General features: G+C 48.7%; 1 protein-coding gene across 2 annotated transcripts in view; it reads left to right on the top strand.

The window, feature by feature from the left end:
* Positions 1-7,283: 7,283 nt before the first annotated feature.
* Positions 7,284-18,584, top strand: part of GRK3 (G protein-coupled receptor kinase 3) — a 75,357-nt gene continuing 64,056 nt past the window's right edge. Inside the window, exon 1 of one of the 2 annotated variants that reach the window (XM_054082456.1) lies at positions 7,284-7,717. In XM_054082456.1, the coding sequence (XP_053938431.1) occupies positions 7,605-7,717 (113 nt within the window). In that variant the 5' untranslated portion in view covers positions 7,284-7,604. The remainder of the gene's footprint in view (positions 7,718-18,584) is intronic. The other variant, XM_054082455.1, reaches the window with a different exon arrangement.

Genomic DNA, 18,584 nt, shown 5'->3' with positions numbered 1-18,584 from the left:
ACTTTGTCTTTAGGGCGTGAGCCTGGTTAAAACAGAGTGGCAGGAGATCCGCTGAGGGCCAGATATCTGGGGTGCCATCCATAACAGCCAATGTAGCCACATAAATCAACATCTACCCAGGATTCGGGCTCCGGTTTTTATGAGATGATCTGTATTGGAGAATGTCCTGTGTGGCTGGCAATTGAATTAGCGAGGGGCCAGAAGAATGCGTTCTGATGTTGCCACCATCTGAATTAGATTCGTTATTTCTTCACGATTTGTTTTCATAAAAACTACTGCTGAAATAATTTCTGTCAATCTCAAAGGAACACATATTTCCTCCTGGAATATTAAGCCATGCCAGGAGTCCAGCCAGGCACTGCTACTGCACAGAGCAGAGAGGATGAGGTTTCCTGGTGCCCTCAGCACAGCCTCCTCGACCTGCTGCCGCTGTGACAGGCTGTGAGACTCTTCTAAAAATTGCCCCTGTGGGACCATTTGGAAGTTTTAATAAGCAGCCGGTGGAATCGCAGGAGACTCCGTGAGCACACCTGGGGCACAGCTATACCGCTCTTGGACAGGCATGGAGAAAATAGCAGCCTTGGTAAGGAACCGGTAGCCTAGTGAGACACAGGCTGAAGAAGGAGAGATGGTAAACAGGACATTTCTGTGTGCCTTGTCAGGATAAGAAAATGTGGAGAGGAAAATGTCTGAAAGATATGTTTATTATAGTGGTGAGAGCACTGGTGTGATGCTATTGCAAACTGAAGGAGCTGTACCTCTAGTGCCTGTGTTTTCTCATGCAAGACTTAAGACACAGCAAGGCTTTCAACTCTGGTCTTATCTCTATCCCCAGAGGACACTATTATTACGAGTCAGACTATTCAAGTACAAAAGTTGGATGATGAATAATATTTTTTGAGAATTTAATTGACATTTGTTTCCTAATTAGCACTTACCCTCATCATGTCAGCTAGTTACAAAAAGGAACATGATGATGCCAACTGTATCCTGGGCTGCATCAAAAGAAGCGTGGCCAGCAGGTTGGGGGAGGGGATTCTGCCCCTCTATTCCTCTCTTGTGAGACCTCATCTGGAATATTGTGTCTGGCTCTGGAATCCTCAACATAAGAAGGAGATGGAGCTGTTGGAAAGGGTCCAGAGGAGGCTACAAGGATGATCTGAGGGCTGGAGCATCACCCATACAAGGACAGGCTGAGAGAGTGGGGGTTATTCAGCCTGGAAAAGAGGAGGCTCCGAGGAGACCTTAGAGCAGCTTCCAGTGCTGAAAGGAGCTACAAGAAACCTGGGGAGGGGCTGTTTACAAAGGCTTGGAGTGATAGGATGAGGGGCAATGGGTATAAACTGGAGAGGGGCAGATTTAGACTGGACAGAAGGAGGAATTTCTTTGCTATGAGAGTGGGGAGGCCCTGGAACAGGTTGCCCAGGGAAGCTGTGGCTGCCCCATCCCTGGAGGGGTTCCAGGCCAGGTTGGATGGGCCTTGGGCAGCCTGATCCAGTGGGAGGTGTCCCTGCCCATGGCAGGGGGTTGGAACTGGATGGGCTTTAAGGTCCCTTCCAACCCAACCTGTTCTACGATTCCATCATAAACCACATCGAGTGCGTTACCTATCAGAGGCAGCCCAAGTACCTTTGTTAAGAGTATTCTGGAGAAAGCTGGATGAATTTGCAGAGAGACAAAGGAGCCATCGCGTTCCTCCAGGAGGCTGGAGCTGCAGCACTCATTCCCCTCCTGAGATCCAGGGTGCCTAACGCAGTGGCGCTGCCAAGGCAGAGGCTGTCTTCTGTAAAATTGCTCCTTCTGGAATAGTCAGTGAGTAAAGGCAGCAGCAGAAATGGCCATTAATTACCCTATTAGTTTTCCATATTGGCTCTCACTGCTTATTAGTGTAGCATTAAAGGAGATGGGATGCAACTTCAGTCTGGGTGCAGATGGTGCAGAGGAATGCCCTCCTTGCTTTGCACTGGGTGAGTGGGGAGAGAGGACAACGCCAGCCAGAGCCCAGTGAATTGGGGAAGCCTGACAGGGTGTGAGACTATTTTCTTGGGATTTTCTTTTCCCTTCCACTGTGTCCCGCATGGCCAAGCGTGAGAGCAATGATTCTGCACCTTCTTGTCTCAGCTGCAGGGCAAGGTTGGGTAAACACAGCAGGCTGAGAGGGCTTCCATTGCATAATTTTCACTAAGAATAGTTTGCATTTATTTATCTCTTACCGTCCTCTGGGCACTTCACCATTGCTTACTGATGAATCCTCACACAATCTCATTAAGCAGGAGTTGCTGCTCTTGTGCTGTACCTCCAGGTAGCCCTGTGGTCAGAAGCTGCTTTAAAACACTTCGGCTAGAGGGGCTCAGAGGAGGCAGAGTGGGGAAGAGATTTCTGCCCTCTCCTTTTCAGCCAAGAACACAGTCGCACCCCAGATAGCAGTGCCAGAGGTACAGCAAGCAGCAAAACATAACCTCTCTGCTTGGCTATTACACAAACAAGCCACGGAGAGTCAGATCCCATCGTGATCAATCACCGATACATATATTATCTTCTACCAGTGCTGCTGAGGAGGAGCAAGGAACACAGTGAGTTTCTGGCTGTTGGCTTTGCCCTCTTTGTAGACAGCAGCAACCCATGGAGGGGACTGAGCAAAACTTTGCTTAATGCTCTTGACCTCAAAACTATGTGTATTATTAGACTTATTATTAGAAATATCATCAGAATTATTATTAAAAATATTTTAAAATAACATTTAAAAATCTTCTATGCGAACATTCCCCCCAAGAGCTGTTAGTGGTAGCTATGCATAGCAGCAGAGATCTTATTTACTGTCAGATTTGCCAGGGGTTTGAGGGCAGCAGGACCTTTGTCCTGGGGAACCGTTTTGCACCATCATCCTGACGGGATGGTGTTAGTATAACAGCACGCTAATAAATCAGCTTTAGACTCATTACTCCCAGTAATATCATCTGTCATCCTCTGAAGCAGAGCAGTGCAAAATTAAACATTTAAATCTTCTACAGATGGTAGGAGAAACTCACTCTGCGGAAGGAAGGAACACCAGGGAGGAGGCAGGGTTTCTTGGCTCGGCAACGGATGCACGCAAAGCCCTGCACTTGAGCCCAGAGAGGCCTCAAGACACTTTTAAATTGATTGAGCAGCATCAGTCAGCAGTCACGGAAATGTCAGGAGATACTTAAATGCATTCAGAGCGTGTGTGAGTGTATCATATTCTGACCTCTACTAATCATGGCATCGATTAATTCAGGGTTTACCAAGGGGAATACACACAGAGACAGACAGACAGAGCACTGTTTGTAAACACCCATAAATACTACAAACACTGAACCCAACAAACAAAGCATAAAACAACACACAAACCAAAAAGCAAAACCCCACCTGCAACACAAACAAACACTGAATCTGGGATACAGACAAATGCTAGGAAAAGCTGTGGGTTTGCACTTCGGGGGTTGAACTTCCCCACAACAGATGCCGACACTACCTGTTCTGTCTCTTCATTTCCGCTTCAAGGGAAAAAAAATCAGGTTTGCATTCACTCCATCGTTAAAAAACACCCATGTGAATGACCCCTGAATATAAAACTGCAAAATGTGTGAGTTTTACGTGCTGCTAAAGGAGAATTAGTGCAAAGACCTCCCCTGCGCTTGCCATGCAGCACAGCTCCAGCTGGGTGTAAGAAGGGAAGCTTGAACTCTGCCAGCCAGCAGTGCCTCTCCTGCCAGTGCCCGGGGGCATCGACAGAAACACAACAGCAGAAAGATCAAGTTTCTTAACCAGCTTTCTGTATTAGAATCGTTAAGTATGGAAAAGACCTCTAGGCTCATCCAGTCCAACCGTCAGACCAACCCCACACCGTGCCTGCTAAACCGTGTCCTCAAGCGCCACATCTACAGGTTTTTTGAACCCCTCCAGGGATGGAGACTCCACCACTGCCCCGGGCAGCCTCTACCAGGGCTTCACTACTCTTACGGTAAAGAAGTTTTTCCTAATATCCAATCTAAGCCTCCTCTGGCACAACTTGAAGCCATTTCCTCTCATCCTATCACTTGTTCCTTGGGAGAAGAGACCAGCACCCACCACCAAACAGGACTTCCTAGACACTGTCGCCAAGAATGCCTTTGAAGCGTACATTACAACAATATCCAGATAATAAGGGTGAAATTTGTGGCACAGGAATAAAAAGGAGAACATTATGAATGCTAAGTGGCATTTTTTGTGGCCATTATTGCTCTCATCACCACTGTACAGTCATTTAAATATTTTAGAAAGCAAAAGGGCCTCCTTCGGCGAGGTGGGCAGTAATGGGTTTCTGTTTGCTTTCTCCTCTCCTCAGTGCGGTCACATCAGGATGGTGGTGTTTAGCAACACTACCATCAGGTCAGCGCTGACAGCCTCCCATCTTCTTTTGCATGTCTACATTCCAGGAAATGAAAAATGAGTTTTCTCCATGAGATGTCTGTAAGTGGTGAGGGACAGAAGGTGCAGGAGCTGCAACATAGCTGTCACCTTGGAAAAGACAGCAAAATGCACCCGTGTCCTTGTGTTACCACAGGCTGAGGACGTGGTATGGCTGCAAATGTTTACTTCTGGTTAAACAAATTAGACTATTCCTTTTAACGCTGGAGCCAAACAGTTTTGGATCCATCATTAGGCAACACCAGCCTTTCTCATCAAAATTACGACATGTCAGAACTCTAAATTCATTCTACAGATGAGGTGCAGAGCACAGGTCTTCCCTTAGCCGATAGCTCAGTGTGCTACGGCACAGAGCATCATGTATTTACAACTAAGTAGACAACAATTAGCTGAAAGAGGGGAGATTATATTAGATATCAGGAAGAAATTTTTTACTGTGAGGATGGTGAGGCATTGGCACAGGTTGTCTAGAGGAGCTGTGGCTTCCCCAGCCCTGCTTTGAGCAACCTGATCCAGTGGGAGGTGTCCCTGCCCGTGGCAGGGGGTGGAACTGGATGGGCTTTGAGGACCCTTCCAACCCAAACGGTTCTATTATTCCATGAGTAATTCTGCAAGCACTGCTGAGGAGGCACTGCTATGTGTGTCTGGATGGCTTCGCCGACAGCAATGGGAGCCCTTCCGTGTGGAGGATTGAGCAAGACTGCTCTGCAAGGCTGCAGGAGACGTATCACGGAAGGCAGCCGAAATCACCACACCTCCGTGTAACAGCTTTCCCATCACGACCCCTGCAAAACGAGAGCCCATGCAGAGGCACTGCAAGAAGCTTTCTCTTTTGGGAGAGCTGCATCCGGACTGAGCCTGTGGAGTGATGGGAAGCACGTCATGACCCACAAGCCAGACCCGGTGCTCCTTGCAGATTTATGAAGATAAAACTATCCCTTTCCATCTCATAGCTCAGTGAAAACTGCAAACAGGGCTGGTGAGGAACTTTACACTGAGCTTCCAAACGGGATGTGCCCCACGTCCTGCTCTGCTCCGTCCCACCTCTGGCTCGAACACCCCAAGGCCTCAGCACCGCTCTGTGATCAGGAATGTCACCTGTGGAGGAGAAACCTTCTGAAACCGGTCTGTTCCGGTGAAAAGCGTTGGTTTAAATTAACATTTTCAACAAAAAGCGGGTTCTGAGATGGTTCATAATGAGCCACACGGTGAAATCCTTCCAGCTGTATACTCTACCTAGCTTTAATCGGATCATTAACTTTCATAAAGATGTAGGAAGGAGGAGTGGCGGCACTTGAAAAGAGCTCAAAACAAGCTGAGCTTTAAACTTCAGACTTGTCATTGACTTAGCCTTTCATTGAGCCAATTATTTATGACATATTTGACGAAATTCAGAAAAGAAAAGTGGAAATCTGCATATCTGCTTGGCTGTGGTAGAGCTACTACTAGATTTTTAACCAGGAATACGAGCGAGGAGCTTTGCTCTGGAGCCAAGGATGCGCGGGAGCACCCAGATGGCACAGGCACAGTTGGCCCTTTGGATTCAGCGTGGATCCTTGTTTTGCACCGGCAGAAGAGTTTTGATGAGCAGTAGCAGGGTTCCATACGGATGCCTTTATTCCTATCCAGTTTTTCTTATGCACATCGTGTTTCAATAAACCGTGAGGAAATTAATTTTAAAGACACGTGTCCGACTCGGCGCCGAGGCTGACGAATAGCCAGGCCATCGCACCCTTGGCTCGGCGTGGCTGGCAGCACCATGGATGGATGTGTGCCGTGCCAGCCCAGCTCTGGTGTTCCCATTCTCCTGGCTCTCAGTGGCGCTGGGGAGCCCCCGTAGCCCCCAGACCCAGAGGTAAGCAGACACCAAGGACCCTCTGCTCACCTCCTTGGTTGCTGGAGATACAGAAACCCATAGCAGCGGGGGGCTTTGCTCAATGCCTCCCCAGCCCCAGGAGCTGCACCAGGAGTCAGCCTCCCTGCTTCTGCAGGATCCGTGGGCTCCGGCCCCAGCCTCCCCACTTCCTTGGGGTCAGCGGGCCCCAGTCACCTCAGCCACTGTTCATCCCCTCTACCCTCCTGCCCCAGCTTCCCCAGCCCCCCATCCCAGTTCCCCCCTTGCCCCTGCTCCCCTTTCTCTGGCTTTCCCCCCCATTCCCTACCCTGGCTCTTCACCCTTCCCTCCTTTCTCCCCCTGCCTTCCCCCCATCCTTCCTCTCTCTCCCCAATCCCCTCACTCTGTCCCCTGCCCCAGCTTCCCCCATCCCCCCCATCCCTCCTGTCTCCCCCAATCCCTCCTCTCCCTCCACCACCCCAGCTCCCCCATCCCTCCTCTGCTCCCCCCATCCCTCTTCTCTCCCCCACCCGCCCCAGGTCCCCCCATCCTTCCTGGCTTCCCTCACCCCTCCTGTCTTCCCCACAACCCTCCTCTCTCCCCATCCCCCCATATCCCCCATCTCTCCTCTCTCCCCAACCCCCATATCCCCCATCTCTCCTCTCTCCCCAACCCCCATATCCCCCATCTCTCCTCTCTCCCCAGCCCCCATATCCCCCATCCCGTCCCTCCACCCTTCCTCTCTCCCCCCATTCCCCCCTTCCTTCTCTCTCCCCCATCCTTCCTCCCCCCTCCCCACGTCCTCCCACCCCGTCCCCCCATCCCTCCATCCCCCTCCCCATTTCCCCCCACCCCGTCCCCCCCATCCCTCCATCCCCCTCTCCATTTCCCCGATCCCGTCTCCCCCCAACCCTCCTTCCCATTCCCCTCCTCCCCATTCCCCCCATCTCCCATCTCCCCTCTCCCCGCCCCGCTCCGCTCCCCGGCGCACTCCATGTCCGCGTTTTGCGGGCGCCGCTCGGGCCGCCGGGCGCCCCTCTCCGTGCCCGCGGCCGCGCAGCCCCGGGGCCGCTGCCGCCGCCGAGCTGGGCGCTGCCCGGGACCTCGCCGCCCCGCTCCCCCGTCCCTCCCTCCCTGCCTCCCCTTGCGGTGGGTTTGAACCCCGAGCGGGGAGGGGGAGGCGGAGGCTCCCCCCACCCCCTTCCATATCCCATCGCCTCTCGCACAGGCGCAGCCGGTGCCGGTGCAGGGGGAGCCCCCGCCCGCTCGCCCTCCCGTGCTCAACCCCCGCCGCCTCCGGGGGTGGCGGAGCCTCCATCTGCAGCCCCGGGAGCGCGGGAACATGGCGGACCTGGAGGCGGTGCTGGCCGATGTCAGCTACCTGATGGCGATGGAGAAAAGCAAGAGCACCCCGGCGGCCAGGGCCAGCAAGAAGATCACCCTCCCCGAGCCCAGGTACCGCGGGCGCCCGCAGCCCCGGCAGCGGCGGTTGTCTCTCTCTGCGTCCCGCCAGCACAACACCCCCCCCCCCCCCCCACCGGGCTGGACATAACGGTCCGGGAGCGGCGGGGCCCGGCGGGGCGGGATGGGGAGCGGGGATGCGGGATGGGGAGCGAGCATAGGGTATAGGATGGGGAGCTGGGATGCGGGATGCGAGGCTGGGATGCGTAATAGGGAGCTGGGATGCGGGATGGGGATGCGGGATGGGGAGCAGGGATACAGAATGGGGAGCTGGGATACAGAATGGGGAGCTGGGATACAGAATAGGGAGCAGGGATGCAGGGCTGGGGAGCTGGGCTGAGGAGCGGGGATGCAGGATGGGGAGCTGGGGGTGCAGGGCTGCAGAATGGGGATGCGGGATAGGGAGCTGGATGCGTGATGAAGAGCTGGGATGCGGGATGGGGAGAAAGGATAGGGGAGCAGGACTGGGATGCACATGCACAACTTCGGGGGAATGCTCCTTAAGCAAAAGATTTGCAGGCACCTGCTTCTCCTAGGGGAAAAAACCCCACTGCCCTGGTGTTTGTTTGGTCCTAAAGTTGATGCTGGATTCTAGGAGGGTGGGAGGTGAGGAATCCTTTGAAGGGGGGGGCTAAATAAAACCGTGGAAACCTGCTGTTTTATTCCGCAGAGCTGGGTTTGTTGTTTTTTATTTTGGTGATGCTTCATTGGGTTTGACAACGGAGTGGGGAGATGCAGGGAATAAGGACAGGCTCAGGAGGGAGGTTTTTTTTCCATTGGGAGAGGGTCTTCCCCTTGGGAGTGAGGTTTTTGTCCCCTTGGGAGAATGGTCTTTCTCCAGGGAAAGGTTTTTTCCCTTGGGAGAGAGGTGTTTCTTCAAGGAGAGAGAGTCTTTCGCTTGGGAGAGGGGTTTTCTTCACGGGTGACCTCATGGAGCAGTGGTGCTGTGCAGCAGTGAACGGGTGTAGGTCTCAGTCCCATGGCTGGCTCAATCACTGTGAGATTCCATGGATCTCACTGGGTGTCTGGCCATGGCTGAGAGCATTTTCTTGGGGTTTGGTGGTAAAAGCAGCTTTTCTGCTGAATGACAGTCCCTGCTTATGCATGCTTTATAAAATCACCTGAGCATCACTTGCTTATTTATTGCTGGCATTAAAAGTGAGCGTTCCCTCTATTTCATGGCTCTGTGTATAAAACGAGGATTTAGCCAGCAAACATAATATTGCAACAGAAAAAATGAAAGCAGAATTTACTGCAAAATGTGTAGGCAGTTTGCAGCTGGCGGTGGCCTAGCCGAGCTGTTTGCTGTCAGGCAAAGAGCACCGAGCCCTCTTCTCACTTCTTCCCTTGTTTTTCTACCTTTACGCTCGGATTCGGGGTAGCGCAGTGAGGGTAAAGCGAGGGGTGTGCGTTGCCTGTTTAATCCCCCGTGCAGAGGCAGTGAAACCTCAGGTGGAAGGAGTTTGGTGGTTGTTTTGAGGTTCGGTTGAGGATGGCTTCTTGGCCTAATGAAGGTGGCTGTTTTTCCATAAAATAACAGTGTTATCCTGAAGTGCGGTGTGCTTTCCTGGGGGTGCTGGTAGCTTTATATTTATTTATCAGTGCTTTAGTGATGTCTCTTTCTGTCCTCAGTGGTGGTGATGTGCCTGTTTGCAGCAGGGAGATGGTCCCTCTGGGGAGGCGAAAGGTGGGAATGCTGAGGGTGTGCAGGGGAGGCGAAAGGTGGGAATGCTGAGGTTGTGCAAGGAAGGAGCCCTTTTAACGCCCTGAGAAATAACAGCACCATCGGCGCTCATCGTGAGGCTCCAAATACTGCTGCTCAGACCAACGTCCCCTTGTGCAAATACAGCCTCACAGCGCAGCACGAGGCCTGCAGAACCTGCGGTCCGCGCTCTCCTTCTCCACAGTTTGCGTGTTTTGTTGAGGTTTGGTAGTTTCCGTGAGCTCGGAGAGGTGCTTCACCTGTAGTTGGCTCTGCAGGGTGGGAAAGGGTTGTAGGATGCAAGAGGAAGTATGGCAGAGTGGGAGGAAAGGTGAAGGGTTAGGTGGCTGAAGGGCCCTGTTCCTAGAGCTGAGTGTGGAAGAACCTGTTTGCTGATGAAATATTAAAGGAAAAAGATTGTTTGCCATCCCCCCTGGACTGTCATGCTCTGAAGAAGGTGAGAGGCCTTAAGAGAAGGAGAGGTTTGCAGCTGTAAGTGGTGCCGGGCGCCGTGGGACGGAGGCTGTGTCAGCTCAGCGGATGAAGGAGAGGAAGCGTGGACATAAATGAGAACAGAGACTTACCTAAGCCTGGGACCACAAACGGCTCTAGATTGCTCGAAATGACTGAACTTCTCAGCTTCTAACTGAAGCCAGGGATTTCCTCACACAGGAGGAAACTGTGACCGTTACTCTGGTGTCAGATGTCTTCATGCTGGCTTCTGGTTGGGTTTTTTTGATCGCCCTCATTAAAACAGACAGCGTGTTGTGTATACTTAAATATTCCGTATCACCGGTAAAGCGATTCATTTATATAAATCGGCTGGTTAAATGCAGGTTGATATAGTAACAGTAAAAAAAATGCCACTCTCTTCTATAGAATCAAGAATTCTTCCAAATAATTCTGTTTTTATTTCTCTGTATGTGTGTGTGAGTGGCAGCTTTGTAACGCCGGGCTGTCAGCAGCCGTCGTTGCGTTCGGCTCCTGGCTGTCACCGGGACAGATAGCAGGAAGGTCACTGGAATATCACATCCATGCTTGAAAATAAATGTCTCTGCCTTATTGCAGCGCTCTCCTTGCTGGAATGCGTTCGGTGTCAGTTTATCTCCGGCGGGCACCGCTACCCACCGACAGCCTGTGCTGCTGACGGGATCTCTTGGAGAAATACTACAGAGGTTTTGCCCTCTAATTTGGCTCTTTGCTGGAGTCCGGTTCACCTGTCGGCACTGTTTTATTTTTCTGTGATAAGACTGACACTAAATGAAGTAAACTCGTTTACTGTAATGCAAATTTGAGGGGGCTTCCTGTTTACAAGGAAATAGCTGTAGTGCAGGCAGAATAAATTCCAAGGCTGCAGGCCAAGGCTTAGCAGCAAATAAACTACGAGGGTGAAGAGTTTATTGGCCGTGGGGCTGATTATTGCTGAGTTTACATGAAGCATCCTCAGACTCTTTTTGTACCGAAATCGTTAAATATCACAGTTTGGGAAGAAAGAGGACGGCAAACACTAATGAGACAAGAGTGCCTAAGGAAGAAGCTTAGCGTGTTGTTTTTTTTAGATGCCAAAACAAAACAAGCCTTTTTCCATCCTCCGTCATCTGCTTTTCCTTCCCTTCTGCATTTCCTCCTTTCGTTCCTCAGAGCTTTGCCAAGAGCTGGGGAAGCTGTGATGTCTTTTAGTTTTAGGTTGTTTCTTCCAAGCTGTTTTGCTGGTGGGTTTGCATGGGTGGAGGAAGGGCGGTGAAGGGCTGAATGACCTGCAGGAATAGGAGCTGAAAATGGCAAAGGCGACGTATATTGAAATACAAGCAAATACAAAACCTTAGTCTTTTGCTCCAGAATTACCGTCAAATGTTTTAAGTTTTGGACAACGCAGTAAATGAACTGCACTCTGATTTTTTTAGGTTATTCAGCAGATTTCTGATGTTTTTCGCTTCTTCCATGTAAATTGTGTATTTCCTTATTTTGGTCAAAGGGAGTGGGAGAAACCTTTATCTAGCAGCTGTTTTTATTTGCCTACAGCTTCTTCTGTTTTGAGTAAAGAATTTGCATAACGTGAAGTTGAGAAAAATGGTCCCGGAAATCAGATAACTGGGATTGGAGAGGGTGCAGGGCTGGCAGAGGGCTTGTGTGCAGCACTGCTCCCCGCGCCGTCCTCGCCAGGAGAGTTGACATTAAAGCTTCCTTACTATAAACATCACGTAAGCTTAGGGTGCTTTCGGTGTACAAATAGCAAGGGCATGGTAACCAAACACAGCGTGCATCTGTCCAAGCTTCCCTCCTGCTTCTCTTGCTTCAGTTGTAGATATTTCTCATCTCATCTTTCCTTTTCTAACCTGTTTATTTCAGTAATTGCCTTCCTTTCAAGTTAACTCTTATTTTTCTCCCAACCTTTTTAATTTGGTCTCTTGCCTTCCTCTGAATCCTACGGGGGAAAAAAAATCACGTTTCTCGAAACTCAGGCTTAATAACATGACATTTTCCTCAGTTATCCCACCTTTACTTTACCTCTAGAGGTGAAGACTAACACACTGGTACCCCAGTTGCATCTCACTGGGACAGTTTAGTCTGTGATGTGCTCTGTGCTTTCTTACCTAGTATTCAAACTAACCGTTTAAAACTCTAGTTGAGGTTCAGGGAATGCGGGGAGTTTGCTTTTTCTTTTCCAATTCCATCCTGAGCTATCTGTGATTTGCTTTCTTCCTCTTATGGTGCTGAATACCGGCGAAATCCAAGCGAGATCTCCTGCTAGGAGTTCAGCATCATTACTCTCTTCTCTATTTCCTACTTTTTCACTTTTGTTCTCTTGGCATTGCTGTAGTCATTCTCTGAATTTCAGTTGTTTTTGATGTGTACTTCAGTGTGTTCTTGTACCTTTCGGAACTCCTGCAACATCTCTTAAGTTACAGGCCAGTACTCCTCTGTCTCTCTGCTGTCGGTGTCTTAAGAACACTTTCCTGACAACTGCTCGTGGAATTTGCACGTTCATTGCTATAACGCTCCTTGTCATCGCTTTGCGTCTTTCCAGGTGCTTCTCCGCCTCTGTTGCTTCAAGCATGCTGTTCAGGTTTGGGTTTCTGCAGGTGGCACTGAACTCACCGAGCATCTCTTGCTCCGTGTCCTGGCATTGGAAACTGCTGCAGGTGGCTGATGCTGCCAACTCCCGTCAATGCCCTCCGTGACTGCCTGCTTTGCTCCGCGCTGTTCCTTGCCATCAGCTCTACAAACCCTCTCCCCTGAATCCCTCATTAAAACACTGTCTTGTTATGAAGCTTATGAAGTTTGACTGCAATTCATCTGCTGGTGCTTGATGTGTTGATGCAGTGTTTGTTGTGTTTACTGACAGTGTTTCCTGTCTTGTCTCCCTCCATCCCATTTGCATTCCCATATCCCGGATGGGAAGCGTGGGACCTGGAATGCCTTTGTGTGTTGTTGGTCTGGGCAGGGTGTCATCAGGGATGTCCATACCAACCCCCCTCTGCTTTATATGCAGGTTGTTTGGAGCACGGAGTGGCCCCAGGAAGCCTTGTGCTGTGTTGTGCTGCTTCCTCGCTGTCTGAATGCAAATGGTAGAAACCCTCAAAAGTGCTGTTTTCCTGTTTTCAGGAAAAAAAAAAGTAGGCTTGGGTGGATTTTGCAAAGGCTTATGTGTTTACTGGGATTTGTGCAGGAATGGTGCCAATGAATGCAGAATTAAACAGGCAACGATACAGAGGATTAAGGATCTAATGGCTAATTCAGATGAGTTTGTGTCTTGGTAACTTTTGCTCCGTAAGGTGGTGATACCTCTTCCATCTGCTTGTAGCAAAAATGGCTTTAAATTATTTCAGTCGAACTTCTTAAGCTTGGCTGTCTAAAATTGCAAAGCAGTTTAGGTTTGTGTTTGACATTTACAAGATTGTTTCCGGGTATTTTTATACCATTTCTGGGGCTTACTAAATATTGAGTTGAAAAATTTGAATTAAGGAATTAAAACCAGCATGCAGGACAATCAAACTGTTCAAAATGGTTTCATCAACGTGTAGTTTGTGAAACTACAGAAGGAAAAAAGGGTTCGAAATGAAATGGTTTTATGAACTAAAGCGTTATTTTGCAGCTATACTTTACTGCACTGTTTGAGTTGAACATTTAAGCAAGGAATAAAGGAAAGTTCAGCTTGGTGAGAGCTAGAGATGACTGAATACGTGGTGAGAACTGGGATAAAAGCTGTATGTGAACCTGATGTAGGTGTGTTTCGGAGGCAAGCGGTGTGGATTTGCACTCTCTGAGGTCAGAGTGTCCCCTTGAACGGATGATCTGAGTTCACAGGGCCTTTTTCCTGAAGCAGGTGGTGAACTACTGGAACAGATGCGATCCATGCAAGTGTTCTTCCTTAAGCTTTGACATCTAGTAGGTGCAACTTGTATTTCTGAGATGGTGAAAGTCTTCTCAGCTCAGTGAGACGGCAGATCACCTGCCCATTTTCAAGTGCTAAAAATACCAATCCGAGCGCTTCCGAGACGCTTGCGCTTGCCTTGTATCCCCCTGCCCCCTGAGCAACAGCGCTGTTCGGCAGGATATCCAGACTAGCCTTCTATTTTTTGATTTCATTACTTAAATTATTAAATTACAGTGAAGAAAGCCATTGTTCATTTAGTTTAGTGCAATTCAGTCACGTATGTGTTTCAAAGGTCAGTTTACGCGTTCAGGAATGAAGCGTGTGGACTGAAGCTTATCTTGTATATTATGTTGGTTGGGTAAAAAGCCATGTTTGAATATTTATATGGTCACTGTTAAAGGATTGGGGAAAAATCTTGGGTTTTTTGCTGAACTAGCATTACAAGAAATTTTGCACATTTGGTTTTTTTTCTTGTAGAATAGCTTAGTCCTGCTCAGGGTGAGCAGAGATGACGGAGCAGTTAAAAACTCAGTTTTATTTAGAAATTCAGCCTCTGAACTTGGCCGTCAGTGAAAGTGTTGGCAGGAAAGGTATTAAAGAGATGGCTTTCTCCAAATAATTTAGTATACACGTGGAAACTAGGGCTGCTAGCAGAGTCTAGTTGCATTTATCCCAGCTTGGCTTTGTGCTACAGCGCTTTCTTTGCAGGAAGAATATGTGCTTTAGGCTGAAGATGGGCTGTCTGGGTAGGAGCTGTGCAGGAGGGCTCCTGTTTGCTGCGGATGCTGCTCTCTGCACCAGCTGGGTGTCCTCTCGCTTGGGAATTCAGGTCATTTGTTGTTGTAACCGCAGTGTCTGATACCTCGGGGACAGCCAGGCCAGTACGGAAGCGCATGGGAAGGTGAAGGTCCTGCTGCAAAGCGCTTCCAGCTTTGACAGACAGGGAGTGAGAAGCTGGGAGAAGGGCGCCGTTGCTGCCTGTGTCGTACAGATCAGAAGTCAAGACAGTTAGAAAATAAATGATGACACATAGGACGTTTGGCAGGTGCGGGAGCTGAAGTTGGATTTTCTGAGCTTCTGAGGAGCAGTGGAGACCCTGGACTGTCTCAGCTCCGGAGTGTGCAGTGCTTGGAGCATCTCTGGGCACGGGAAAGAGATCTGGCCTTAAGGGAGATGTTCCAATTAGCTCTCCTGTGGGGATGCTCTAAGGCTGAAGCTTATGTTTTGAAACATTGATCTTCCCTTGGGTGTCATTACCTTAATTAAGAAAAAAGGTAAATGAGAGTAATCTGGGAAGACATCTGTGTGCAGTCTTCTGTTCCTGTGCTAAAAACAGACGGATGTTTCTACGAGTGTTTTCTGGGAAAGCTTCCGTGACGTAATGTTGCGTTATAGGTAAATTCATCCCGTTGGGGTGCAGATGGGCTGTGGGTGCTGCTGGGACTCACCTGGAGCAGCGGCGAGGGCTGGGTGCATCGCCTGGTGAGAGCTCAGCTGAGCACATGGAGCACGCCTGGTGTTCCATTGGGACATACTTACAGGCAGATTTGTCCTTTCACTAAAATTAATCAACCTTTCAGCTATTACTCCTTTTATAGGTGTGATGGCTTTTCAGTGCCTGGACCTTCCCGCAGGGAATGTTTTGAGTGAAATGATGGAACAGTAACATCAGGAAATGAACGGATGCAGCTCTTCATTTCTGTTCTGGTGAAATCATGTGGAATGGCCTCGTTTAATCTTCTTATCAATAATAACATTTTTTTTTTTGTAATTAATAAAATTAGAATAAATCCTATCAGGAGCCGTCAGGTCCAGGTGCATAAACCAAATAACATCATTTAATTGAACTAAATTGATGTAAAAGCAGCAGTTTCTAGCTTTAGAAAATACAGCTGTTTTCCACAGAAAGAGCTTCACTCCATGCTTTCTCCAAGCAAATCATTCCAATACTGGATAAACGTCTACATAAATATGGCTTGCATAAATAAATAACAATTTGAGAGTGTTAGGAGCAAACGCTTCCATATAGAAAGCACCCAGTCCCCTTCCAGCATGTCAGGAATTTGTCCTGTCAGCGTGTGCCATGTCCTGTTGAGAAGAGAACTGGGCAAAGGACAGATTTCTCAGCATCTGGTAGAGCTGTGCAAATCAAAGCCTTCATTAAACGCTGAGAGAAATTCAATGAGGCGTTTGTCAAACACTGCACCAGGCAAGCACCAGTTGGGTGCCACGCGTTGTAAAAGCTCTGTATGGAGGTAGGAATGGATGGCTCCTCATCGCTCATGAGGAGTTGCTACCTCTGAGATGAGGAAAGAGCTCCTTCCACGTCCTCCTAGAACATTAGAAGGTGCTGGGGAACCCAATAGAATACTCAATGCTTCCAGCCTGAGGGGAGGAGACCCCTCTTGAGCTTCAGTGTTTTGGCTTTGCTGGCTTGGATTCCCAGCCCTGGGTGGATAAGGATAAGTGTATATGTAAGGATAAGGATATATGTAAGGATAACCAAGATACTGCCTCTGAGGTGACTTTGCTTTCTGAGCCTTCTCATCATCTGCTGTTTTTCTCAAGTCTCCAGCCTGACTTCCCCATCAGGTTCTGTTCGTTTTCACATTTCAGCGATTCCATGTCTCTCTTCATCAGTCCTTGGATTGTTTCATTGATTTCAGCATTTTTTAACGCCCAAATTTTGCCAATCGTCTTTCTAAAGTATTTTAATAATTGCGATTACTTTGTTCACATCTCCCTTACTTTTACCTTAAAACAACACCAGGTTAAAATGCACGATGAGAAGCAAAAAATGAATGAAGACAATTTTACACTGCTTTTTTTTATTGTGCTTTAGGAGATTCGCCGCTGCAGCGTTGGGGATGCGGGGCTCTGGAGGGATGCTTGCCTGTCAGAGAGGATTGTGTGCTCTGGTTAACTTCTTTAAAAGATTCCTGAGAAGATCTGATTTTAGGCCAAATATTTCATAACAGTTTTCACTTTTGATCAGTCTTGCATTGCTAAACGTTTTAAATGCACTTATATAAAGGGGAAAAAAAAAAGCTCTGGCTGTAATGGCCGTGTGCCATTCTGCCCTTGCTTTGAGTTGTACTCGACCCTGTCGTGCTTTCAGTTCAGAGGCCTTTGGGGCAGGAGCTTTGGTCCAGTTTTAGCAACTTTATGATGGATGTGGGTAGTGCAAATAAACATTTAAGTCTCTGTAAAATTGCATCCTGAGACTATAAATGAATAAATAAATCACAGGCAAATATAGCACTTTCCAGTCAGCATTGGCGGTAGTTCTCAGTAGCTCCGTTAATGTTTATACTTGCGTGCTACTTGTAAAGAAAGTTCTAAACGTTTTATAGATAGGGAAAGACTAAGATAAATTGGATTATCTTCAGTAATGTTGTATTTGTTTAAAAAAATATGATTGACGCATTACTTAATTGCAGCAGGAGGGAGGAGATGCGATTTTGGTCCAGTTTTTCTTGTGCTTTCCCAGTAGCAGCATCTGGTGGAAGGGTGAGTCCTTGACATTACAGTTCAGTAATAATTTCTGAAAAATTCATGTACTTAGAAGCTTTTGTGTTAGTTTCAGATTTCAGCAATGCTATGCAAATGATCCTCAAGGAACATGAAAAGAGTGTGTATTTTGAAACCGTCGCTCCAGAGATATTGCTTTTGGCTCCCTTGTTGTAAACTTTCTCCGTTAGTATAATTCGCACAAGTATCTCCCGGATGAGATGCACCAGAGCGGGGCTGTGGGAAACCAGTGCCGAGCTGCGATCCCTTCCACTGCAAACAGGGTTCTTGGGTGGAACATACTGGTAACCATCCCTGACCGTTGTAAGAGGAGTGGGGGCAGAGGAGGACACGGAGATGATCCCAGGGCTGGAGCACCTCCTGTATGAGGACAGGCTGAGAGAGTTGGGGTTGTTCAGCCTGGAGAAGAGAAGGCTCTGGGGAGACCTTAGAGTAGCTTCCAGTACTGAAAGGGGCTCCAGGAAAGCTGCGGAGGGGCTCTTCATCAGGGAGGGCAGGGACAGGACAAGGGAGGACGGTTTTGACCTGAAAGAGGGGAGGTTGAGATGAGATCTTAGGAAGAAATGTTTTGCTGTGAGGGTGGGGAGGCCCTGGCCCAGGTTGCCCAGAGCAGTGGTGGCTGCCCCATCCCTGGAGGGGTTCCAGGCCAGGTTGGATGAGGCTTGGAGCCCCTGATCCAGTGGGAGATGTCCCCACCCATGGCAGCAGGTGGGACTGGATGGGCTTTGAGGTCCCTTCCCACCCAAACCATTCTATCATTAGTTCACTGCAGTGAAATGACTTGTCCATGGGCTTAGATAGTGTGCAAAGACAAAAAACGAGATCAAAACAGGTGAACTTGGGATAGACAATGGCAGAACCCTGTTCTTGTCCTGTATGACATCCAGTGCAGGAATAGCTGGGAATAAGCTGCAGGTGCTGTGGCTGCGTGTGGGGATGCACCCAGCTGAGGCTCTGTGGGGATGTGCTGTGCTGTGGAGAGAAGTGAAACTGCTTGGTTTCACTCGTTACTGCTTTATTTGTCAGCTGGCAAGAGCAAGAGTAGAATGAGCGTGTGCACTCTTTAGTGGAGCACCAATGGTCACTTCTGTTTCTCCATTAAATAATGAAGTCAGTTGGTTATCACATTGCTGCCAGGGGTATTCTAGCAATATTATATGCTCAAAAGTAAAAGAATAGAAGGAATGTGATTTTTACCATGTTATTTTGTTGTCAGAAACTGGGTTTTTTTAGTCTTCTAATGATTTGTT

Source organism: Cuculus canorus, chromosome 17, assembly GCF_017976375.1.
Source record: "Cuculus canorus isolate bCucCan1 chromosome 17, bCucCan1.pri, whole genome shotgun sequence".
NCBI lineage: Eukaryota > Metazoa > Chordata > Aves > Cuculiformes > Cuculidae > Cuculus > Cuculus canorus.
This window is presented reverse-complemented; position numbering and strand designations above follow the sequence as displayed.